We start from the raw sequence: 22,741 nt of genomic DNA on the forward strand, positions 1-22,741 counted from the left end.
TTTTTAGCTCCTTTACCCGACTTTAAATCCAGTTTTAAAACAGTTATAAAGGTATTTGTGGAACGTCACATACAGAACATCGTATCCGTGTTTTTGGACGTTTTCTGCGTGTTCTTCAGTCTTCTTTCACGTCCTTCCATAGGACCTGCTGACACTTTACTGATACTTGGATACTCGGGGCGGCATGGCTCAGTGGGTAGAGTGGCCGTCTTGTAACTGGAAGGTTGCCGGTTCGATCCTCGGCCCGTTGTGCTCGAGGTGTCCCTGAGTAAGACCCCCTAACCCCTAATTGCTCCTGATGGGTCGTGGTTAGCGCCTTGCATGGCAGAGTCCACCATCAATGTGTGAATGTGACGTATCATCATGTAAAGCGCTTTGGATAAACCATTTACTTGAAGACATTTTGTGGATTTAGGAATTTGAGGGTTTCGATCAAGCTTTTGGAACGTTTTTACCTTATTTCAGATGGTTCATGAATACTTTGGAACATTTAATGCATTTTTATTTAATCTGATGCTTTGTTAATCATTAATATAATGATCCTGATTTTTAATGCTAATATTAACACTTTGGAGGCATTTAATGGTAGTTTTTATTCTTGCTTTAATAAAACATTTGGACTACTTTTCTTTCTATCATTATTTAGAAGATATTATTTGTTCTAGTGACTTTTTTCGGTTCTTTACTGCAGATTTTTACTGTTTGAGCTGATTTATAGTCATATAAGTTGTCTTTGGTTTGATTTGCAGGACCACGCGCACACGCACGCACACTCTTTCCTCCTTTTATTGTGTAGACAGGAAGTAGGGGAGGAGGCGGAACCTTTGTCGGACTCTGTTTCCCTTCGGAATCGTAATCGGTGAGTGTTCCGGTGGTGTGTTGTTGTCGGACCGGACTCGGTTCTTTTCTCCGGTTTTACCCGTTAACCGGTGAAACCTCCCGGAGCTCCGCCGCTGATGCCCCACGTACCGGGACCTCCAGCCGGTTAGCTTCCGCCCGCAGGATGAGCTCCTCCGCGGGGCTGCACACCCAGCTGGCCGCCGTCATGGAGTCTCTGGTCCACGCCGCGGTGGCGGAGCTACAGAAGCTGTTGGAGGTCAGTCCGGCCTCCAGGACCGGCTGCCCGGAGAGCGGAGCCGGGGAGGAGGCTCCTGAGCCGGCCAGACCGAAGACGGAGAGCCGGGAGACGATGGTGAGGAGGGAGAGGGTTAACCCGAGATCAGCTGCCTCAGTGCGGCTGCGCTCACAGCCAGCGGCCCGCCGGGAAATGTAGTTTTTATCCAGTAGAAATGTATTAGTAGAAATGTAGTTTTAATCAGATAAATGTAGTTTCAATCCAAAGTGAAGATCTCTGGACTAAACAAGACATTTGAGGAAACTCTGATCCACATTAGTTTTTTAGTTAATTATTAATGTTTGCAGCTCTGGTCTGTAGGTTAGCTAGTTTAGTTCATGAAGCTCAGGGTGTCTTTAACCGGCTTGAATAAAACTTGAATTCACTGGAAAAACTTCCACCTGTGGCCTGTGACCTCACCTGGTCCTCAGGTGCTGTTTGCGTCCGTCATGGAGGTTCTGGGGAACGAGGCTCTGGGGAAGATCCTGAACATCGTGGATGAAGGTCGTCTGCTGCTGGAGGCCTCGAGGAGCTGCAGGAGGCCTCAGACCGCTGTCCTCAACGTGCTCAGCAACCTGAACGACGCACGAGTCGGTACGTAGGCCCCGCCCTCAGCCCGGCACGTCACGAGTCTGTACTTAGGCCCCGCCCCCAGCTTGACGCGTCATGATGTCATTAACAGTGATCTGTGTGTTGCAGAACTCGAACACTCGTATGGAGTCCGACAGGAGAACTCTGATGCAGAACCTGCGCCACAGGTAAGACTCCACCTGCTGACTCACCTGACCTGTCTGTGGTGCGTTCACTGACCTGACCTGTCTGTGGTGCGTTCACTGAACTGTCCCTGCTTGTGTTCTTGCAACTGCAGATGAAGACAGAGGAGGAAACCGTGGAGACGCCGTTTGTGTTGGCGGTGACCATTAAAGACGAACACGGAAACATCGACCTGGGAGCCATCACTGAGAGTCAGTACCCAATCAATACCTGATCAGCTGTGATTGTTTAAAGTGCTGCAGCTCTGTGGCACCACAACGTGGTTCTGTATTTCTGCTATAAACCAGGTGGATCCATCCTGCTGTAGAACCAGAACCAGTTAAACATTGTGTGGAGCAGGGGCGATTCTAGGATCAGAGGTTTAGGGGTGCTGAGCACCCAGAGGTGCCAGGCAAGATAAATTTCTTCATTGTTTTGTACGTTTTAATGCAGTTTCACTCCCACATTTGTGAAAGAAAAGCATAACACTTTTTGAAAAGGTCTGTGACTAAACCATCCAATCTGATAAAGTTTATTTAAATGCGGAATCACCGCAAAGGAGGAATGCACTGAAATCTTAAAAGAAACATATCGTAGTCCTAATTTCTGGGAAAAGACGACTCATTTAGATACAGCAGCTCCTCAACATAAACAGCATGTATGTTTGTGGAGTAAACCAGCCCCCTATACCAAGCACCAAAAAAACAAAAACAAAAATGTACCTAGGACTTATTTTTTGACTTTTATTTGAAATGTGATGCACAGCATTTCTTTCCCTGGTCTGCATGCTCTCATCTCCCAGAGTCTCTCCTTGTTCTCTTCCTTTTATAGTGAAATTAAACAAATAGAAAAACAAATAGATAATTAGGAAAATGTAATGATGTTCTGTTTAGAATGAAGTCCACTGATATCTGTTAAGTGTGCTTCTGGAAAGCATTTACTGTGTGGAGAACACAGAACCTCTATGACATATATGTAAAATTATATTGTGAAAGGATGTTTTTCTTTGTCATCTTAACAGTTTGTGTGCCACTATTCTCTTTGTTTTCTTACCTGGTTCTTCCTGACTTTGCACTCTTTCCTCTCCTTCCCCTTTTTCATCTCTCCCTCTTTGGACTGACAATCATACACAAATAGATTGTATTCAGTTAGAGGAAAAATTATATAAATATGAAAAAATACCAATAAGAATACAAATAAATAACGTCCTCTCTCTCTCTTTGTAATGTCAATCTAAAGGCAAATAACCAAACACTGTGTTTTATATCTGATAACAGATATAAACACTGATACATTGATCCAACTTACAACATTACTCTTGATAGATAAACCATTTGATCGTACACTCTTACCTGAACCTGGCTCTTTAAAAAAAAAAAAAACAGTCTTATGTCCATGATGAGGCTGTCTGTCTGCACACACACACAATAGGAGTTATGTTAATGGGCATCCAGTCAGTTAGCTAGTCAGTAGCACCTTGGCTTTAATATTAATTCATGCACTGACACAACAGCTAGCTTCTCTCAGTCCAGTTCAAACAGACACTGACCACCTGTAATGTTTGCCAGCAAGAAAAAACGTAAGCTAACTCCTACCTAACAACATAAACAGTAACCTTTGATTAAATGTAGCAAAAATGAGGACTTGTAATGATAATAATGTGTTGGTATTGAGTGGTAGAAGTTCAAACCAGGTACTCACACCACTACGGCACATTACCTTCTGTGGGGCAGCGCTTAGCTCTGCAGGTAGAGGCTCAGAGCCCGAGTTGGGCAAGTTGAGCAGGATCAAACCATTTTGAGGCAAGATGGGGGGAGGGGGTGCTGTATTTTTGTTGTTAAAACATTACGTATCACCCAAGTACTGTATGGTTTTTTTTACACTTTTCTGGTTTGTTAAAAAAAGGACATGCGACACAAAAAATAAAAATAAAAATCTTTTAAATTTTAGGGGTGCTGGGATTCAATTTGGGGTGCTGAAGCACCCCCAAAAATGGGCTAGAAACGCCTATGGTGTGGAGACTTGTTGTTTCAGGTTTTAGTGTTCATAAACGACCAGTCAGATGATTTAATGAATGAAGACGTTGATAAACCGACTGAATGCGTGTTTTGCTGCAGGAGCGCAGCTGGAATCTTCTGAGGAGCCGCCGTCCGACATGCAGCCGTCGCAGGTTTCCGACTCGGAGTTCCTCCTGCAGAGCGTCACCTGGAAATGCTTCATCTGCAACACCTGCGGCAAATCTTTCTCCACCCAGAGCAACCTGAAGTCCCACTGCCGCATCCACTCCGGTGAGAAGCCGTTCTCCTGCGACGTCTGCGGCCGCGCCTTCCGACAGCGGCAGAGCCTGCAGAGCCATGTCCGGACGCACACCGGCGAGCGGCCGTTCCAGTGTCCGGAATGCGGGAAACGTTTCTCCAAGCAGGCGCAGCTGAAGACGCACGCCATCATCCACACCGGGGAGCAACCGTACAGCTGCGACGTCTGCGGACGCCGCTTCAACCTGCTGCAGAACCTGCACCGCCACGAGCTCACGCACACCGGCCAGAAGGTGTTCGTCTGCAGCGTCTGCGGTAAAGGCTTCACCCGCGCCGTCACGCTGAAGACGCACCTCCTTATCCACACCGGACAGAAGCCCTTCAAGTGCGAGCAGTGCCACAAAACCTTCCGACACGCCGTCAACCTCAAGAACCACCAGCGCATACACAGCGGCCTGCGACCCTTCAGCTGCGACCTCTGCGGGAAGAGCTTCCGGCAGGCGGTGAACCTGAAGATCCACCGCAGGGTCCACACCGGCGAGCGGCCGTTCAGCTGCCAGGAATGCGGCAAAACGTTCAGCCAGCAGAGCAGCCTGAACTCCCACGGCCGGACGCACTCCAGCGAGAAGCCGTTCGAGTGCAGCTCCTGCGACAAGAAGTTCAACAACGCCAACAGCCTGAAGCTGCACCTGCGCATCCACACCGGAGAGAAACCGTACGCCTGCGACATCTGCGGGAAGAGCTTCAGCCAGGGCAGCCACCTGAGGACGCACAAGAGGCACGTGCACGCCGGCGGGAAGCAGTTCATCTGCGACAAATGCGGAAAGAGATACTCGGACCAGCGCAACTTGAAGCTGCACAAATGCAGCTACGCATGAACACACGCAGAGGTTATGTTTCAGTTGTTGGAAAATGGTTTGGCCAATCAGAGCCTTGGTTCTCCTGATTTACCCATGAGCCTCAGTGGCTGTAGAGACTGAAGCCCCGCCCCTCCTAATGCTGCTCTCTGATTGGTTGAAGCTGTGGATTTAAGTTAACCATGAGCGTTAGTGTAAATGTGTACATAAACACATTTTATAATTTTCTAAATGACGTTTTTCATGTATTTGGAAAATCTGAATAAAATCTAAAACATCTGGAGGAGCACATCCGTCCATCTGCCTTAAAGCTGCAGCACTCAGAGTTGTTAGAGTTCTACACAGTTCATAGATCAGAGTTTGATTTAAGGTCAGATCAGCTTTGTTCATCCTGGAGGAAACAGTCTGACCAGAGCACAGGGTAGTAGAATATACACATTTAGTAGTAAAACACAAGTACTGAGCGCAGAGTGTCCAAAAGACATGAATAAATAACAGTAACACAGTAACTAAATGTGAACAGTCGAGCAGTAACAGGACAAACAAAGTAAACAGAACAATAACAACAATAGAGACACAGACTTCAATCTGATGATGTTTAGTTTAACGCTCGTGTCGTCCTGCAGGTCAAAATTGACCCGTTTTAAAGTATGAAGATGTGGGGGGGGATATTCTCACAGTGAAACTTCTGATGTCCACATTTTCAACATTTTTGGGAAATCTTTTGGCAAATTTTTTTTGATTGATTTTTTTCAGACAAGGAAACAATATTTTTGGTGCCTTTAAATGAAGACAGCAGGAGGGTTAACAAATCACAAAATTCTGAATATTTAGAATAAACTTTATTTCTGGTGCTTGACAGTAAGAAAAGCAGTAAAAAAACCTTAGAGAAGGTGTCAAATATTATAAATGATTATCTTTACAGGTCTTTAAACCAGCTGCACACAGCAGCCAGTGACGAACAGAAAGTTAATTAAAACAGAATTAAAATGATCCTCTGAATGGGAAAGAGTTCTGTTTGTTTGTTGCTGAATTCACCTTCTTCAGTTTATGTTCCTGCTCTCATTTCTAATGGGCAATAAACCGACCACATGATGCAGTTCCTCCGTCCTGCCGCTGGAGGCGCTGTGAGCGACACGAGGCCGGACTTCGGTCTCTGCTTCCGGGTCTCTGCTCGACACGCGTGCGGCCAAAAACACTCAGAGAGCCGCGAGAGGAGGACGGAGTTCTGCTGGTTGTGTGGAGACGGTCGGAGAGTCTGATCCAAGATGGGGCCGGTGAGTTACAAGAACCAGAACCAGGGTCCAGAACCAGAACAGAGTCCAGAACCAGGGTCCAGACAGGATCCGACAGGCTAAACTTAGACTGGTTTAGACTGACGGTTCTTGATTGGACTCTGGTTGCTGAGACTGTGTCCAACATGAGGCCCGTGGGCCTAAAGTGGTCCTCCAGAGGGTCCAGTTCGGTCCTCAAAGTGTAAAAACTACGGAGAAGACATTAACTGCAGATTGTAAATTAGTAAAACTATAAATTTAAAATCATTTCCAGACTATGACACGTTGTTTGATCGTAAAGTAAAATACTGGATTGTTCTTTGTTCTTTTGTCGTTTTGTCTCATTTTTGTAACATTTTGTCTCGTTTTTTTGTCTGACTTTTGTCTTTTTGTTTCTCGTTTTGTCGTTTTTTTGTTTTGTGTTAACTTTTTCTAATATTTTGTCTTTTTTGTTGTTGCTTTTAGTCTTGTTTTTGTCATTTTGTAACTTTTTTGTGTAATTATTTGTAATTTTTTCGTTTGTTTTGTGTCGTGTGTCTCATTTTTTGTGATATTTTAACTTATTTTTGTCGTTTTTTTGTCTTTTTTCTGTCTTGGTTCGTGTCATTTGTCTAATTTTTAGTCGTTTTGTGTATCATTTTGTAGTATTTTGTCTTGTTTTTGTTTTTTACTTTTTTGTCTAGTTTTTGTCCATTTTTTGCCGCTTTGTAACTTTTTTATCACATTTTTTATCTTTGTTTTGTGTCATTTGTCTTTTTTGTCCATTTTTCTTTTTGTTTTTCTCAGTTGTGTCATTTTGTGTCTTATTTTTTGTAATACGTTGTTTTTATTGTTTTGTGTTTTCGTTTTTTCATGACTTTGACTCCCGTGGTCTAATTTGTAGTCAGGTTTCCTGAGTCCAGACAGGAAACTGGATTTCCAAATGTATTCATCATTAATCCGTTTAATTTAGGATTAGTAAGTTGCTCATGTTTAACAGGAACCTCTGGGGATGTTTGGAGTGTTTTTAAATTCTATAATTATTTCATTTTCTTTATTTCCACCATCTGTGTGGTTTTATTTTCATATTTTCGTCCCCAAACAAACTGAAGGAACGACTCATTCAATGACTGAACAGGAAACAGTGGATTTTGTTTTTTCTCATTAGAATCTGACTAAAATGTAAAATAATAAAATCTAACATCTGCAGATGTTGTTTCTACTGCCAGCATTTTAAAAAAATAAAATGTTCCAGTAAAGATCCTCAGTCATCCAGTCCTGGTGGTCGGAGGAGCTTCAGGAAGAAATCCGCTGGACGTTCTCTGGTAGAACCTTCTAGATGCTGGTCTTCTAGAACCTATCAGAGACGTCCAGTTGAGCTTCTTGAAGACGACAACCTACAAGGTGCAGACAGGAACCGGCAGTCGTGTTGGTTCCTGTCTGGACCTTGTAGGTTATCGTCTTCCAGAACCGACCAGAGAAGTCCAGCTGATTTCTTCCTGAAGCTGCTATGAAGATAAAGTGTTTCCAGAAGATGACTGAAGGTCCATGGAGCACCTTCTGTCAGTATCTCTGGTACTTTGAGCAGGTTTAACAGCTCTGGTTCTCTGTTCCGTCTCCAGCCTCGGTCCAAGAAGCGCCGGCCGACGTTCCGCCGCCTGCTGAAGACCAGCGGCGTGAAGCTGGAGAACAAGCTGAAGAACCGGCAGATGAAGCAGCAGAACGTCGCCAAGAAGCAGCGCAAAGAGCAGAAGAGGCTGCGACAGGCGGTGAAGGGCGTGGCCTCAGACATGCCCCGCCCCCTAGAGACCTACCGCAGCCCACCAGGTGAGAGGTACCTGGATAACACCTGGATCCCTCTCTGTAGCTGCAGCTCCTTTCACAGGAGAACTCTAGAAGATCCTCAGATCTGCAGGCTTCAGGAGGAAAATGTTTCGTTAGTTGGATTATTTATTGATCATGACGGATCGATCAGTTTGGTTCCTTACAGCTGGTATCAGTTATTGGTGATCAGGCCGATGGTTCGTAACCATGGTACCAAACTGAACATGAACAGTAGAACTAGGAGTGAAGGTCTGAGCTTCACGCTACGCTACAACGCTGTTTACTGATCGATCAGTTGAGATCAATAACCGTTCTGTCTGTTCTTCTCTTTTCTTTGCCTCTGAGCTCCACATCTTAAAGCTTTATTAGTTTTTGTTTCCAGACTCTGGTTAATCTGTGGCTGCCCGCCAACTCAGCTGTTGGCATTAGCATAGCATTAGCCAGCTAATGTCCTGATCTGTGTTGATGTTTGTGTTGTTTGTTTGTGTTTGTGTTGTTTGTGTTGATGTTTGTGCTTTTAGTTCAGTCTCTGGTTGTTTTTCAGTCACTTAAACAGAGTTAAAGTTAATCTGACTTTGGAAACATGCTACGCTGCTACAGCTAGCGTTAGCCGCAGGCTAAGAGCTGCAGCTAGCATCTCAGTGTTAGCATTAGCTTAGCAGCATCAGCACTTGTTAACACCTACAGAGAGTTACTGGTCTTTTCTGTGTAACAGGAAGTCTGGTGTCCTGCTGTTTGCTAAACCCTCAGTACTTCCTGCTAGTGATCTCATTGGTTCCTCCGAGTAAACAGTAGTTGTGATTGGCTGTCAGTCATGTTGTGTAACAGCCAGTCAGATAGCAGCACTGTATACTGGTAGCAGATTTAGACATGACGCAGCAAATTTGAACATGGAGCAGATTTAAACATGACGCAGCAAATTTGAACATGGAGCAGATTTAAACATGACGCAGCAAATTTGAACATGGAGCAGATTTAAACATGATGCAGCAAATTTAAACATGGAGCAGATTTAACCATGATGCAGCAAATCTAAACATGGATCAGATTTAACCATGACACAGCAAATTTAAACATGAATCAGATTTAACCATGATGCAGCAAATTTAAACATGGATCAGATTTAACCATGACGCAGCACATTTAAACATGGATCAGATTTAACCATGACACAGCAAATTTAAACATGGATCAGATTTAACCATGACGTAGCACATTTAAACATGGATCAGATTTAACCATGACACAGCAAATTTGAACATGGATCAGATTTAACCATGACGCAGCAAATTTAAACATGGAGCAGATTTAACCATGACGCAGCAAATCTAAACATGGATCAGATTTAAGCATGATGCAGCAAATGTAAACATGGATCAGATCTAACCATGATGCAGCAAAATTAAACATGGATCAGATTTAACCATGACACAGCAAATTTAAACATGGATCAGACTTAACCATGACACAGCAAATTTGAACATGGATCAGATTTAACCATGACGCAGCAAATTTAAACATGGATCAGATTTAACCATGACACAGCAAATTTGAACATGGAGCAGATTTAGACATGACGCAGCAAATTTAAACATGGATCAGATTTAACCATGACACAGCAAATTTGAACATGGAGCAGATTTAGACATGACGCAGCAAATTTAAACATGGAGCAGATTTAAACATGATGCAGCAGATTTACCTGCCGTGTGTCTGACAGGTGAGGAGGAGGAGGAGTTTCTGGAGTCGCTGCCCACAGACATGATGGAGGACGACGACCTGCAGCAGATGACCTCATTGGCCCAACGAGCCTCCTTCATCACCAGAGATCTGTCGTCATGGTAACTCACACACACACATACAGGATGCTGAGTTGAAAGTGGGCGGTTCCGACTGACTGACTGAGGTGTGTTTGTTTGTGCGTCGTGGCGTCCCAGCGGGCCGGTGCACGGCGGTAAGAAGCGCAGCTCGGAGGTGGTTCGTAACTATGAGAAGGTTCCCAGAAAGATGGCGAGAACGGAGGAGAAGGAGGTGATCCACCTGCTGCCCATCAAAGACAAGACAGGACTGATCCCTCAGAGCATCGAGAGAGGTAACACGATACTGAGTATTGATCACTGAGTATTGATCACTGAATACTCATCACCTGAGGAGGAATTAACACGTCTGCTCTGTTTCATTCAAGTTGTAGAAAAGAAGCCAGAAGATGAAGACGAAGAAGAAGTTGCAGCTGAACCGGACGAGTCAGACAACGGTAACACCTCCTCATCTGTGACATGTTGACTGTAACATGTCCTGACTGTAACATGATCTGACTGTAGCATGTTAACTGTTATGTGTTGACTGTGCGTGTTCTGACTGTGCCATGTTGACTGTAGCGTGTTGTGACTGTAGCGTGTTGTGACTGTAGCGTGTTGTGACTGTAGCGTGTTGACTGTTGCTTGTTGTGACTGTAGCGTGATGTGACTGTAGCGTGATGTGACTGTAGCGTGTTGTGACTGTAGCGTGATGTGACTGTAGCGTGTTGTGACTATAGCGTGTTGTGACTGTAGCGTGTTGTGACTGTAGCGTGTTGTGACTGTAGCGTGTTGTGACTGTAGCGTGTTGACTGTTGCTTGTTGTGACTGTAGTGTGTTGTGACTGTAGCGTGTTGTGACTGTAGCGTGTTGTGACTGTAGCGTGATGTGACTGTAGCGTGTTGACTGTTGCTTGTTGTGACTGTAGCGTGTTGTGACTGTAGCGTGATGTGACTGTAGCGTGTTGTGACTGTAGCGTGATGTGACTGTTGCGTGTTGACTGTTGCTTGTTGTGACTGTAGTGTGTTGTGACTGTAGCGTGTTGTGACTGTAGCGTGTTGTGACTGTAGCGTGTTGACTGTTGCTTGTTGTGACTGTAGTGTGTTGTGACTGTAGCGTGTTGTGACTGTAGCGTGTTGTGACTGTAGCGTGTTGTGACTGTAGCGTGTTGACTGTTGCTTGTTGTGACTGTAGTGTGTTGTGACTGTAGTGTGTTGTGACTGTAGTGTGTTGTGACTGTAGTGTGTTGTGACTGTAGTGTGTTGTGACTGTAGTGTGTTGTGACTGTAGCGTGTTGACTGTTGCGTGTTGTGACTGTAGCGTGATGTGACTGTTGCGTGTTGACTGTTGCTTGTTGTGACTGTAGTGTGTTGTGACTGTAGCGTGTGTTGACTGTAGTGTGTTGTGACTGTAGCGTGTTGACTGTTGCTTGTTGTGACTGTAGCGTGTTGTGACTGTTGCATATTCTGACTGTGGCGCGTTCTGACTGTAGCCTGTTGACTGTAACGTGTCCTGTCATTAGCGTGTTGATTGTAGTGTGTCCTTTCCTTAGTGTGTTGACTGTAGCGTGTCTTGTCCTTAGCGTGTTGACTGTAGCATGTCTTGTCCTTAGCGTGTTGACTGTAGCATGTCTTGTCCTTAGCGTGTTGACTGTAGCATGTCTTGTCCTTAGCGTGTTGACTGTAGCGTGTCTTGTCCTTAGCGTGTTGACTGTAGCGTGTCTTGTCCTTAGCGTGTTGACTGTAGCGTGTCTTGTCCTTAGCGTGTTGACTGTAGCATGTCTTGTCCTTAGCGTGTTGACTGTAGCATGTCTTGTCCTTAGCGTGTTGACTGTAGCGTGTCTTGTCCTTCGCATGTTGACTGTAGCGTGTCTTGTCCTTCGCGTGTTGACTGTAGCGTGTCTTGTCCTTAGCGTGTTGACTGTAGCGTGTCCTCTCGTTTCTCCTCCTGTCCAGAGGTGGCGCTGCCTCAGCTGACTCCGGCTCAGATAGAGCGGCTCAGAGTGGAGAAGATCAACCAGAAGAAGATGACCATCGGCAGCCTGGGATCAGCCATCGTGTCCGACCCCATCAGCAGCGTAAGACCGAGGTTCTGGTCCAGACTGGAATCAGAACCACTTCTAATGGGGTGGTGGTGTGATGAGATTTATAGGGGCGGTACATGATGTTTAAAGGGGCAGTACGGGTGATTTTAATTGGCGGAACATGTGATTTAAAGGGGCGGTACGTGATTTTCTGTCGACTTTTCAGGTGAAGCGGCTGAAGGAGCTGAGGGGGATGCTGATGGAGGCCGACCCCAGCGTGGCGGTGACCGTCAGGAAGCTGGTGATGGTTTCTCTTATGGAGATCTTCAAAGACATCGTTCCCACCTACAGGATCCGACCGCTGACCGCCGCAGAGAAAACCGCCAAGGTACCAGCGATCCAGATTCAATTCAATTCAATTCAATTCAATTTATATAGCGTCAATTATAGTCAAATCGTCTCAAGACGCTTTACAGAACCCATATGCCTGACCCCCAGAGCAAGCCCAAAGGAGACAGTGGCAGGAAAACACCCTTTTAACAGGGAAGAAACCTCGAGCAGAACCCGGCTCTATATAGGGGGGACCCATCTGCCTGCTGGCCGGGGGGGTTGAGAAGGACAGAGGAGGGCAAGGGGGAGGGATGGGAGAAGAGGGAGGGGTGGGAAAGCAAGGAAAACACAACACACATTTGGATACATGTATGACAGGATATGTGACACAGACAAAGTATAAGCTAACATTGAAAACTGACTCATAGTTTACTCTGATGATGTACGGCTCTGACATTAAACATACTCCATATATAGCTAGCAGTAAAATTCAAACAGTATGTAAGTTAGCATAACAGTATAGTGAAGGCGATGCAGAGTTGACTGGTGGAAAAAGGGAGCTGGAAGCAGAGGGCTGGAGGAAGGTCAGCAGCAGCATCCCACAGTGGACATGATGGAGACTGGACCAGCTGGTGGAACATCAACCACAGATCTGAAGCATCCAGCTCTGGGACCAGGGACACTCGGAGAAATAGCACAGGGGGAAACAGAGTGAATGTACTGCAATAACGGTATACATATTAAATGTAAAGGTAGATAGAGAAGGGCTCAGTGCGTCAAGAGAAGTCCCCCAGCAGCCTATAGGCCTATAGCAGCATGACTAGAGGCAGAACGAAGGGACGTCCAAGAAGGAGTCAGCTGTGCAATGAAGACACAAGCCGAACCTCTGTGGGTCACCCAGTCAGCCCCAACTATAAGATTTGTCAAAAAGGAACGTTTTAAGCCTGGTCTTAAAAATAGAGAGGGTGTCTGCCTCCAGAACCCAAACTGGGAGCAGGTTCCACAGGAGAGGAGCTGATAACTGAAGGCTCTGCCTCCCATTCTACTTTTAGAAATTCTAGGAACAACAAGTAAGCCTGCAGCTTGAGAGCGAAGAGTTCTACTAGGATAATAAGGTACTATCAGATCTTTAAGATATGATGGAGATTGGTTATTAAGAGCTTTATATGTCAGAAGAAGGATTTTAAATTCTATTCTGGATTTAACAGGAAGCCAGTGAAGAGAAGCAAGTATCGGGGAAATATGATCTCTTTTGCTAACTCCTGTCAGTACTCTCGCAGCAGCGTTTTGGATCAACTGTAGATGTTTGAGAGAACTATTTGGACAACCCGATAATAAGGAATTGCAATAGTCAAGCCTGGAAGTAACAAAAGCATGAACTAGTTTTTCTGCATCACTCTGAGACAGAATGTTCCTGATCCTTCAGACCCGGGTCTGTTAGTGAATATATCGAGGTTGGTAGATGTTGACCGTTGTTCGCTTGCTGCAGGTAAAGAAGGAAACTCGACAGCTGCGGGAGTTTGAGGAAGGCTTGGTGAGTCAGTACAAGTTCTACCTGGAGGACCTGGAGCAGACCATCAAAGGTAGGACCCGGCCCGCCCACACCTGTCCTCTGCTCAGCATCAGAGTGTGATCTTCTCCTCCGTCTGCAGACTGGAAGCAGAAGAAGAAGAAGCGCAGCCAGGCGGTGGGCTTCGAGTCGTACCGAGGCCTGGCTGAGGTGGCCGTCCGCTGCCTCTGTGAGCTGCTGCTCGCTCTGCCGCACTTCAACTTCCACAACAACATCATCGTGGTGCTGGTTCCTCTGATGACCGACCCGGACAAGAAGGTAAGAAAACTCCAGAGTATCATCTCACAGTAATCAGATTACTACTAACAGAACAGGATGTTCTTTGATGTCTCATTATGAACTACCACTCTGTATCTCTACATTCAATCAGCAGCTTTAGGCTGATAGCAGCTTCATCCCTTCAGTCCTGAGCATGGAGGAGACCAGAGTCCACTCGTTTCTGCTCACATCTCACATTCTTCTGTGTTCTTCAGCTGCTCTCTGCTGGAGGGGTTGTGTTGCTCTACCTTTCTCTGGAGAACACCTCAAAGGTTCTGCTGGCTTCAGGACTCACACTGTCCAGGTCCTGGTTCCACTTGGTTCTAGTGGAGAAGCTCTGGTCTGATGTTGTTCTTTGGATGTTCTCCTGCTGGAATGTTCCTCCTCTTCATCTGGTCAGCCAGTATTCTGGTTCCTCGTCAGACCTTCATCCAGAAATGTCTTCAACACCTTCTGACCTCATGCAGCCCCAGATCATCACACTCCCACCTCCGTGCTTCACTGTCAGGACCATGCATCCACTGTGGTAGTCCTGGTCAGGTTCTCACCAAACATCTGGACTCCATCTGAGCCCAACTCATTGATCTTCATCTGACCAGAGAATGTTCTCCAGCATCCATCAGGCTTCTTCTCATTTTCTTCAGCAAACTTTCATGTGGAAGTTTAGTTCTGAGCAGTAATCAGGTTTAGTTCTGGTCCTCCGTCCATAGAGGTTGATGTTCTGAAGGTTCCGTCACACTGTCTGAGCTTCACACTAACTCTGGTTTCCATGGAGAACCCCTGAACCAAGTCTGAAGCAGCTGATGTCTGTTTTTACAGCTGGATGGAGAAAGTAGTTCACTGTCTGTGGAGTCATTTTAGGAGCTCCTTTTAGAACCATGTTCATCAGTCAGACGACTGGAATCCCAGCTGGATATAATCTCTATGAAGCGTTTGTTTATCAGAGTAAATACTCTACTTAGATGTAATCTGATTACTTTGAGGTTGTACAATCATTTGACACTGAAGTGACTTAGCAGACTTTAGTAGATCAGCTTGATGTGATGCGTTCAGGTGTCTGTGTGTTCCAGGTGTTGTGATGCGTTCAGGTGTCTGTGTGTTCCAGGTGTTGTGATGCGTTCAGGTGTCTGTGTGTTCCAGGTGCTGTGATGCGTTCAGGTGTCTGTGTGTTCCAGGTGTTGTGATGCGTTCAGGTGTCTGTGTGTTCCAGGTGCTGTGATGCGTTCAGGTGTCTGTGTGTTCCAGGTGCTGTGATGCGTTCAGGTGTCTGTGTGTTCCAGGTGTTGTGATGCGTTCAGGTGTCTGTGTGTTCCAGGTGCTGTGATGCGTTCAGGTGTCTGTGTGTTCCAGGTGCTGTGATGCGTTCAGGTGTCTGTGTGTTCCAGGTGCTGTGATGCGTTCAGGTGTCTGTGTGTTCCAGGTGTTGTGATGCGTTCAGGTGTCTGTGTGTTCCAGGTGTTGTGATGCGTTCAGGTGTCTGTGTGTTCCAGGTGCTGTGATGCGTTCAGGTGTCTGTGTGTTCCAGGTGTTGTGATGCGTTCAGGTGTCTGTGTGTTCCAGGTGATGTGATGCGTTCAGGTGTCTGTGTGTTCCAGGTGCTGTGATGCGTTCAGGTGTCTGTGTGTTCCAGGTGTTGTGATGCGTTCAGGTGTCTGTGTGTTCCAGGTGTTGTGATGCGTTCAGGTGTCTGTGTGTTCCAGGTGTTGTGATGCGTTCAGGTGTCTGTGTGTTCCAGGTGTTGTGATGCGTTCAGGTGTCTGTGTGTTCCAGGTGCTGTGATGCGTTCAGGTGTCTGTGTGTTCCAGGTGCTGTGATGCGTTCAGGTGTCTGTGTGTTCCAGGTGTTGTGATGCGTTCAAGTGTCTGTGTGTTCCAGGTGATGTGATGCGTTCAGGTGTCTGTGTGTTCCAGGTGTTGTGATGCGTTCAGGTGTCTGTGTGTTCCAGGTGATGTGATGCGTTCAGGTGTCTGTGTGTTCCAGGTGTTGTGATGCGTTCAGGTGTCTGTGTGTTCCAGGTGCTGTGATGCGTTCAGGTGTCTGTGTGTTCCAGGTGCTGTGATGCGTTCAGGTGTCTGTGTGTTCCAGGTGCTGTGATGCGTTCAGGTGTCTGTGTGTTCCAGGTGCTGTGATGCGTTCAGGTGTCTGTGTGTTCCAGGTGTTGTGATGCGTTCAGGTGTCTATGTGTTCCAGGTGTTGTGATGCGTTCAGGTGTCTGTGTGTTCCAGGTGTCGGCTATGTGCTGTGATGCGTTCAGGAAGCTCTTCCAGCAGGACAAAGTGGGTGGGGCCTCGCTGGCCACCGTGCGCGTCATCTCCGGCCTCGTGAAGAGCCTCAACTACAAAGTCAAGCCCGAGGTAACCAATCACATGAGCCCACGCCTGGTCAGGCGAGAGAGGCGGGGCTTCTAAAGTCATGGTGTTGCCTTCAGGTGCTGCGGACGCTGCTCAGTCTGAGGATCAAGGAGGTGGAGATGAAGAAGGACCTGGAGGCCACGGCACCAAAGAAGAAGTTCATGAACAACAAGGAGAAGAAGAAGAACCTGTCCAGGATGCAGAGGAAGGTCAGTGTGATGTCATCAGCTCTGACGCCTGATTGGACGCTTTGATTACAAACTAAATCACATGGAAGAGAGTTCATAGCAGTAATAATAATGACATTAATAACAGTTCTAAGGATGTGATGGTGGGCGTAGGATCAGTGTGTTGTTGTTGTTATAATGTGTTGTTGTTGTGTTATAATGTGTTGTTGTTGTTGTTGTTGTTATAATGTGTTGTTGTGTGTTATAATGTGTTGTTGTTGTTGTTGTGTGTTATAATGTGTTTTTGTTGTTATAATGTGTTGTTGTTGTGTTATAATGTGTTGTTGTTGTTGTTGTGTTATAATGTGTTGTTGTTGTTGTTGTGTTATAATGTGTTGTTGTTGTGTGTTATAATGTGTTTTTGTTGTTATAATGTGTTGTTGTTGTGTTATAATGTGTTGTTGTGTTGTTGTGTGTGTTTAGTGGCAGAAGGCTGAGGAAAAGCTCCAGAAGGAGCTGCTGGAGGCTGAAGCCTCAGAGAGCAAAGAGAAGAAAATTAAACTGGTGAGTTTAGAAACTGATCATCTATAGATATTATTATTGATCATCATAGATATTATCATCATTTATTGATCAGTCAGAAACTAAACTCCTCCTCTTCCTCTTCAGCACACAGAGACGCTGAACATCGTCTTCCTCGTCTACTTCAGGATTTTGAAGAAAGCTCAGAAATCAGTTCTTCTTCCTGCAGTTCTGGAGGGGCTGGCAAAGTAACACAAAAACACACAAAAACACAACACAGTCAAGCTGTGTCCACTAGATGTGTTTTTCCTGCATGTAAACGCCCCGCATCTAATTTCCCACACATCCTCAAACTGTCCTCAAACATCTGAACTAGTGACCCCTAGTGACCCCTAGTGACCCCTAGTGACCCCTAGTGACCCCTAGTGACCCCTAGTGACCACCCACCATGTGTGTGATTTGACTTTAGCGTGTTTACATGCAGGAAAAACACATCTAGTGGACACGTAGCTTCATACAACACAGTAACACACTGTACTAATTTTGTCTCCTCCCGTCTCCTCATCTCTCCTCATCTCTCCTCGTGTCTCCTCGTGTCTCCTCGTGTCTCCTCTCCTCATTTCTCCTCGTCTCCTCGTGTCTCCTCTCCTCATTTCTCCTCGTCTCCTCGTGTCTCCTCTCGTGTCTCCTCTCGTGTCTCCTCTCGTGTCTCCTCTCGTGTCTCCTCGTGTCTCCTCGTGTCTCCTCTCCTCGTGTCTCCTCGTGTCTCCTCGTGTCTCCTCTCGTGTCTCCTCTCCTCCTGTCTCCTCTCCTCCTGTCTCCTCCTGTCTCCTCCTGTCTCCTCCTGTCTCCTCGTGTCTCCTCGTGTCTCCTCGTGTCTCCTCTCCTCGTGTCTCCTCCTGTCTCCTCCTGTCTCCTCCTGTCTCCTCGTGTCTCCTCTCGTGTCTCCTCTCGTGTCTCCTCTCGTGTCTCCTCTCTCCTCCTCTCTCCTCCTGTCTCCTCCTGTCTCCTCGTGTCTTTCAGTTTTGCTCATCTCATTAACTTGGAGTTTTTTGACGACCTGCTCAACGTGCTGCAGAATCTCATCCAATCAGGAGTGAGTAATCACGTAAACCCCGCCCTCTCTGAAAAAAGGCAGCTGTCAGTTCATTGATTGGTTGATTGATTGATATCCACAGGATCTGACCAATCAGGAGAGTCTGCACTGCATCCAGACCGTCTTCACCATCCTGTCAGGACAAGGTGAGTCTGTCCTCGCTGTGGAGACGGACCTCCACACCTGGATTCTGGGTCCAGATGTGGATTCTGGGTCCAGATGTGGATTCTGGGTCCAGACGTGGATTCTGGGTCCAGATGTGGATTCTGGGTCAGCGCAGACCTGGAGCAGTCATGATGTCACTTCCTGTCTGCTGACCTGTTGTTGTTTGTGTCAGGTGACGTCCTGAACATTGACCCTCTGAACTTCTACTCCCAGCTGTACCAGATGTTGCCCCGCCTCCACGCAGGTGAGTTCACACAGGCTCCGCCTCCAAGCAGGATGTAGTAGAGCATGATAGTACTTTTTAAGTATTACATCTGAAGTACTGTTCAGTTTGTATTCCTGGTGTACTCTGTAGTATTTACTGTGTAGTATTTACAGTGCAGTACTTACGGTGTACTGTGTAGTATGTACGTGTACTGTGTAGTATTTACTGTGTAGTATTTTTGGTGCAGTGTGTATCTTAGTTCTATGGATGCGACTGTTGTGTCCTCAGGGGCGCCCAGTGATGATGTCATCATCCTGCTGCGGTGCCTGGATGCCATGCTGACTCGCCGCAGGAAGCAGGTGAGCCTGCAGAGGGCGATGGCGTTCATCAAGAGACTGAGCATGCTCAGTCTCCACGTCCTGCCCAACGCCAGCGTGGGAATCCTGGCCGCCAGCAGGGCCGCCATGCACGTGAGTGTGTGTCTGTGTGTGTACTGTAAACATGTGAGTGTGTGTATTTATTGTGTGCTTGTGTGTTTATGTGTATTTATTGCTTATATATTGTCTATTTATTGTATTTTCATTGTGTATACATTGTGTGTTTGTGTCAGTCCTTCCCTAAGTGTGACTTCCTGTTGGATAATGAGGTCCAGGGCAGCGGGTTCTACCTGCCGGAGCTCGACCAACCAGAGCACTGCAACGCCCAGAACACAGCGCTGTGGGAGCTGCACACACTGCAGGTGCACAACTACTGCACAGCCACTGCACAGCCACTGCACAGCCACTGCACAGCCACTGCACAGCCACTGCACAGCCACTGCACAACTACTGCACAACTACTGCACAGCCACTGCACAACCACTGCACAACTACTGCACAACTACTGCACAGCCACTGCACTGCCACTGCCACTGCCACTGCACTGCCACTGCACAGCCACTGCACTGCCACTGCACAGCCACTGCACTGCCACTGCACTGCCACTGCACTGCCACTGCACAACTACTGCACATCCACTGCACAACTACTGCACATCCACTGCACAACTACTGCACAGCCACTGCACAACTACTGCACAACTACTGCACAGCCACTGCACAACTACTGTACAGCCACTGCACAGCCACTGCACAGCCACTGCACAGCCACTGCACTGCCACTGCACAGCCACTGCACTGCCACTGCACTGCCACTGCACAACTACTGCACATCCACTGCACAACTACTGCACAGCCACTGCACAACTACTGCACAACTACTGCACAACTACTGCACAACTACTGCACAGCCACTGCACAGCCACTGCCCTGCCACTGCACAGCCACTGCACAACTACTGCACAGCCACTGCACAACTACTGCACAGCCACTGCACAACTACTGCACAGCCACTGCACAACTACTGCACAACTACTGCACAACTACTGCACAACTACTGCACAGCCACTGCACAGCCACTGCACTGCCACTGCACAACCACTATACAACCACTACACAGCTACTCCACTGTTGTGTCTTACTGTGTGTTGTTGTGTGTATTTACGTGTTGTTGCGTGTTAGAGACACTACCACCCAGTTGTGCGTCGGTTTGCCGTTCATCTGAGTCTTGGAGCTCCAAGTGACGGTTCTGCAGCTCTGAGTGTGGATCTGAGCCGGAGGTACGACACACAGAACCCTCAATGTGGAACCAGAACCACAAACAGACGTCCTTTAGAACCACAGACAGACGGAGAACGAATCCAGATGATGTCGTTGTTTTTGAATTTGGATCTTTGGTTCTCGTTGTCCTGCAGGTCTCCGGTAGAACTGTTCCATGACTACAGTGTCAGAGACATGACCTTTAACCCACCTGTAGCTCCGCCCACCTCCAAGAAGAAGGTAAGAAAATCAAACGCACCCCAAGTTCTACAGGGATCTGACAGGTTCCTTCAGTTCTGATGGAGGAGCTTGGACGTTCCTGACAGAACAGTTAACCAGCCTGAAACTTTGTTGTTCAGAACGTTCTGGTGATGTTCTCAACAGACGTTTTTTAGTTTCTTTGAGAACGTTCTTCTTAAAGGCAGGAAGTTTTCTGAAGACACTGAATGTTGCACGGAGAACGTACTCGTTTGTTCTCATGTGACTTGATCTGACAACGATCTCCGTAAACGAGAACTTTAATCTTAAACTGGTGAATACAAGAAGGTAAGTGTTTGTTCTGAATAGAGAAATAGCCTTAAGATTGTGTTGTTTAAACATTATTAGAACCTGTCGGGAACGCTGTAGGAACGTTTTCTGCCGACTGAAGGCTCTGTGGTTCCTTCCTGTAGAATCTGATCATCTGATTCTTGTGTTCTTCAGGAACATCTGGTGGGAACGTCGCTGCTGGACGCTGAGCTCCAGAGACGAGTGGATGACGTTCTAAACGCCGCCGAGGACTCACAGCTGGACTTCACACAAACACACAGAACCACACACTGAGGTTCTGCTGATGTTCTGATGGACTTTAAATGACTTCATGTTCTGTTGACGTTTCGGGTTCTTTATTAACCGAATATTTTTTATTAAAGTTTGTATGTTTTCAGAACGTTCCGGTTCTCTTGTAGTAGAACCTGAATGTTCAGTGAAGGAATTAAAAATAAAAACATCCTGGATGTGTTAAAGCTGCAGGTCTGTATTTATTCTATTTAGAACCTGCTGTAGATCCTTCAGCTGGTGGTCCACAGCGCCTCCTGCTGCAGCGGAGGATCACCTGAAGTCCTGGAGCTTCTGGGTTCTCAGCTTTGTTCCAAACAAATGAAGAATTTAATGCTTTTTATGACAAAGTACTGCGTTCTGTAGAAGAACTTCAACAAGTTTATTCCCCCCAGACAGTATCAGGTCGTGGTTTTAAATCTGTTCTCCACCTGAAGTTCTACTTCCTGTCTGTAGTTTAACTCAGACTTGGACAAAGGTCCCGTCATTGTTGGTAGAATCTGATCTGAGGTCTGACAGGTCGGAGAACGGATCTCTGTATCTACAGAACATCAATAAACAGCAGATAATAAACAGCAGATAGTTAATCAATAAACAGCAGATAGTTAATCAATAAACAGCAGATAATAAACATATTCCTCTTCATGTTCCGTCCTTACAGGGTTGGAGGTTATGGTAGTTCTCCATGTACTTCGGCTGTTCTTCCTGCCTATGTACTGCATTTCTGTCCACATTGCTCTTGGTCGTCCTCTTTGCCGTCTTCCATCTATTCGTCCCTCTAATAATCTTCTTGATATGTTATTTTTTCTTATGAGATTTTCTAACGAGTTTTCTGAGTCTTAATATGTGCTCTAATTGTGTGCTCTTATTTTTTATGTTGTTTAAGACTTCTTCATTTGTGATTTTATCTGTCCAGAATACTTTCAGCATTCTTCTTTATGTCCACATCTCAAAGGCAATAATTCTTTTCATGATGTCATGTGTAATGGTCCAGGTTTCACATCCATATTACATGGTTGATCATACATAGCACTTCAGAATTCTCTTTCTGGTTGTTAGTCCTAGATTTTTATTTTATTGCTATTGAGATCCTCCTTATAATTTCATGATCATTCTTTCCATCTTCGGTTATCTGCTGTCCTAGGTATATGACTGTTTCCACTTGATCTATAGGTTCTCCATCAGTAGACATGAATTCTTGGTGATGGGCAGGTCTTTGATATTACCGCTGATTTTGTCTTTCTGGCATTCATTTTCTGTTTCCCTGCTTCATTTACTTTCATCAGAATCTCTTTCAGTTGTTCTTCATTCTCTGCCAGCAGGACTGTATCATCAGCAAACCTCAGCTTATTGATGTTATGACCTCCAGTGCTGATCCCATTAATATATTCTAGGCTTGGGCGGTATCCACATTTTGATACCGTCAAACTTCCTTCACATTTTACCGGGGTATACGGTATTATCGTGACTATTACTGTTACTGGCTTGTGCCTTCATGTTCGTAAATTGAACACTGGCAGCAGTGAGTGGGGGGTTGATTCAGAGATGCGTCCTTAGGTTAGAGGTGTTTCCATCTCTCGTGATCACCTTTCGATTGCAGAATTTACAAATTGCTTCATCAGTATTTACCGGCTCTACTTTCTCGTTTGCCTGGAACCCGAAATACTCCCAAACTGCAGAAGTTGTTCTTTTTTGACACCAAGTCACTCCATGCAGGATCTGCCCCCCCCCCCCCCCCCCCCCCGCGCTG

General features: G+C 46.2%; 2 protein-coding genes and 1 long non-coding RNA gene across 3 annotated transcripts; 2 read left to right on the forward strand and 1 right to left on the reverse strand.

Annotated features, from left to right (window-relative positions):
• The first annotated feature begins 824 nt into the window (after window positions 1-824).
• LOC110968405 (zinc finger protein OZF-like) lies at window positions 825-5,258 on the forward strand. The gene is made up of 5 exons (XM_022218279.2): window positions 825-1,192; window positions 1,546-1,708; window positions 1,814-1,872; window positions 1,983-2,079; window positions 3,985-5,258. The coding sequence occupies exons 1-5, from the start codon at window positions 1,004-1,006 to the stop codon at window positions 4,998-5,000; spliced, it is 1,524 nt and encodes a 507-aa protein (XP_022073971.1). The 5' UTR covers window positions 825-1,003; the 3' UTR covers window positions 5,001-5,258.
• Window positions 2,587-3,050, reverse strand: LOC127531105 (uncharacterized). Its single transcript, XR_007937994.1, has 2 exons — window positions 2,921-3,050; window positions 2,587-2,689 (listed from the first exon to the last, which is right to left on the reverse strand). It is a non-coding gene; the product is annotated as an uncharacterized LOC127531105 (long non-coding RNA).
• Window positions 5,259-6,107: 849 nt separating the features above from the next.
• On the forward strand, window positions 6,108-21,183 carry LOC110968404 (NOC3-like DNA replication regulator). Its single transcript, XM_051939565.1, has 21 exons — window positions 6,108-6,256; window positions 7,855-8,059; window positions 9,777-9,897; window positions 9,994-10,148; window positions 10,242-10,310; window positions 11,808-11,929; window positions 12,102-12,263; window positions 13,695-13,788; window positions 13,858-14,033; window positions 16,259-16,387; window positions 16,462-16,593; window positions 17,035-17,115; window positions 17,221-17,321; window positions 18,097-18,169; window positions 18,252-18,315; window positions 18,507-18,578; window positions 18,828-19,009; window positions 19,150-19,278; window positions 20,098-20,195; window positions 20,331-20,415; window positions 20,878-21,183. The coding sequence occupies exons 1-21, from the start codon at window positions 6,248-6,250 to the stop codon at window positions 20,995-20,997; spliced, it is 2,379 nt and encodes a 792-aa protein (XP_051795525.1). The 5' UTR covers window positions 6,108-6,247; the 3' UTR covers window positions 20,998-21,183.
• Window positions 21,184-22,741: the final 1,558 nt, after the last annotated feature.

The sequence above is a fragment of the Acanthochromis polyacanthus genome, chromosome 19 (assembly GCF_021347895.1).
Source record: "Acanthochromis polyacanthus isolate Apoly-LR-REF ecotype Palm Island chromosome 19, KAUST_Apoly_ChrSc, whole genome shotgun sequence".
In the NCBI taxonomy this organism is placed as follows: domain Eukaryota; kingdom Metazoa; phylum Chordata; class Actinopteri; family Pomacentridae; genus Acanthochromis; species Acanthochromis polyacanthus.